This window comes from Mastomys coucha, unplaced genomic scaffold (assembly GCF_008632895.1).
Source record: "Mastomys coucha isolate ucsf_1 unplaced genomic scaffold, UCSF_Mcou_1 pScaffold15, whole genome shotgun sequence".
Taxonomy (NCBI): Eukaryota; Metazoa; Chordata; class Mammalia; order Rodentia; family Muridae; genus Mastomys; species Mastomys coucha.
This window is the reverse complement of record NW_022196897.1, coordinates 128,373,079-128,374,984: the sequence shown is the minus strand read 5'-3', so window position 1 is coordinate 128,374,984 and position 1,906 is coordinate 128,373,079. Positions and strand designations below refer to the sequence as shown.

Here is a 1,906-nt window from a genome sequence, read left to right as displayed (position 1 = left end):
ATATATATATATATATATATATATTAAAAAAAATCTCATCTTACACTGCCAGCCCAAAACTCTCCAGCTCCATTTTCTGTTACCAGCTTGGAATAAACATAGATCTGCTGCCCTTTCTTGACATTGATGAACCTACAGTCTGGGGCACTGTAATCTTCCTGTGCTCTAGCCAGAGAAATAGTATCTGGAAGAGAAAAAAAAAATGAAGTAAGTAAATGTCCTACGAGTAAAAAGGCAAAGTGTTTAAGAGAGGGAGGAAAGGAGAATGCAGCTGGATTTTAAACAGCAGAGAGAGTGGACGGGTGGGTGGGGTAAAGAAAAGGAAATCTTAGGCAAGCGAATTCTCTTCAGTTAGACCCCAAACACAGACCTCGAGACAGTGCTGCGAACAGTGAGCACATTTATGATTCACTGCAAAGTACAATCTGGCTGTTTGCCAGACAGATTTCCCATTATATGATAGAAAGACAATGAGAACCAAACCGTTAACAGTGCCTTACAGACACACTCCTCATCTGCGCACAACTTCTTAGAAGAAAGTTTATCCATAAATACACCATGCCCGGCACATAGAACCACAAGGCCCCCAAGCAAAAGAATCAATGTTCTTGCCATCTTCCTTCTTGCTGTTTTGACTAGCACTCTTTGCCTTATTCCGTGGTTCTTTTATTTGAAAGCCAACTCTCTGGGTAAATACCCAGCCAATAGGAAGGGGCCACCCCCCCTCCCATCCCCTCCCCTGTAATTTCATAATGTGTGCTCCTGGATTCCAGGATCGTTTTAGCATTTCATTTTCCAGAGAGTGTCAAACTCCATGTGTCTGTGTTCCACACAAATGCTGTGCCACACTTAAAGCTGTCTCTGCCGTGGCTTGTGGTGCCCACCAGCCGAGCACTGTTGAGAAGTCTGTGAGACTATCAACCACTGCTTATTTTTCTCTTTTGTCCTCCTATTCTTTCAGTTTATGAGCAAATATATATTGATTGTAGGAATCTGTTCAAGATGTAAAGTGGAGGCTGAGGAGACAGGTCAGTGGATATGGCACTTGCTATGCAAGTGTGAAGAATAGAACCCCAGAACCCAGATAAAAACTAGACAGGTATTGTGGCGGAGACAGACACAAGGCATCCTGAAGGCAAGCTTGCTAACTAGAGAAACTGGAATCAGCAAGTTTGGGATTTAGCGAGAACATCAATAAATAAAATGAAGAGAAACTGAAGAAGACACCCAATGTCAACGTCAAGCCTTCTCAGGAACACATATGCATGCATCCACACACATGTAAACACAGGCATACACACAGTGCAGGACACATACACATTTGAGTATGTCTTGAGTACAAAATTTATTTTAGCGAGTCTAATAAAATTCTATATTTACATAATATATGCAAAAATATTTACAGAATAGTTTGTGTTGTTTGTATATGTAAATATATTTACATAATATAAGGAACTCTTACACAAATATATTGTGATAGGTTTCTTAGAAGTTATGTTTGGCCTGAGCCACTGGTGTATTATATACATTATATAACATTACATATATTACATATTAGTTAATATCACAACCAGATCCTACCAATGTGGAAGCAAGAAATAGGTGGAGGAGGAGATGAAGGCAAATCTTTCTTTATTCCAGTGTTCATTAGCTTATGACACATGTCTGAAACAATCAATTTATAAAGAAAAAGTTTGTTTGTGTGGGTTACAGGGCTGGAAGTTCCAGTTCGTGATCACTGCTCCCATTGATCTGGCTCTGTGGCATCTCCTGGGGGAAGCCAGTAGCAGAGAGCAGCACTTAGGGCTGGGAACCAGGAGGTATGGAAAAAACAGGCAGCAGGACCCTGCAATCCCCTCTGCATCACCCCCAGTGACATATATACCTCAGGACCCTGCAATCCCCT

At 41.1% G+C, this 1,906-nt stretch overlaps 1 protein-coding gene across 1 annotated transcript in view; it reads right to left on the bottom strand.

Annotated features, from left to right (window-relative positions):
• The window catches only part of Otor (otoraplin), a 3,344-nt gene extending 2,622 nt beyond the window's left edge, over positions 1-722 (bottom strand). Inside the window, exons 1-2 of the mRNA XM_031373672.1 lie at positions 501-722; positions 45-184 (exon numbers count right to left, since the gene is read on the bottom strand). Of these exons, the coding sequence (XP_031229532.1) occupies positions 45-184; positions 501-615 (255 nt within the window). The 5' untranslated portion in view covers positions 616-722. The remainder of the gene's footprint in view (positions 1-44; positions 185-500) is intronic.
• Positions 723-1,906: the final 1,184 nt, after the last annotated feature.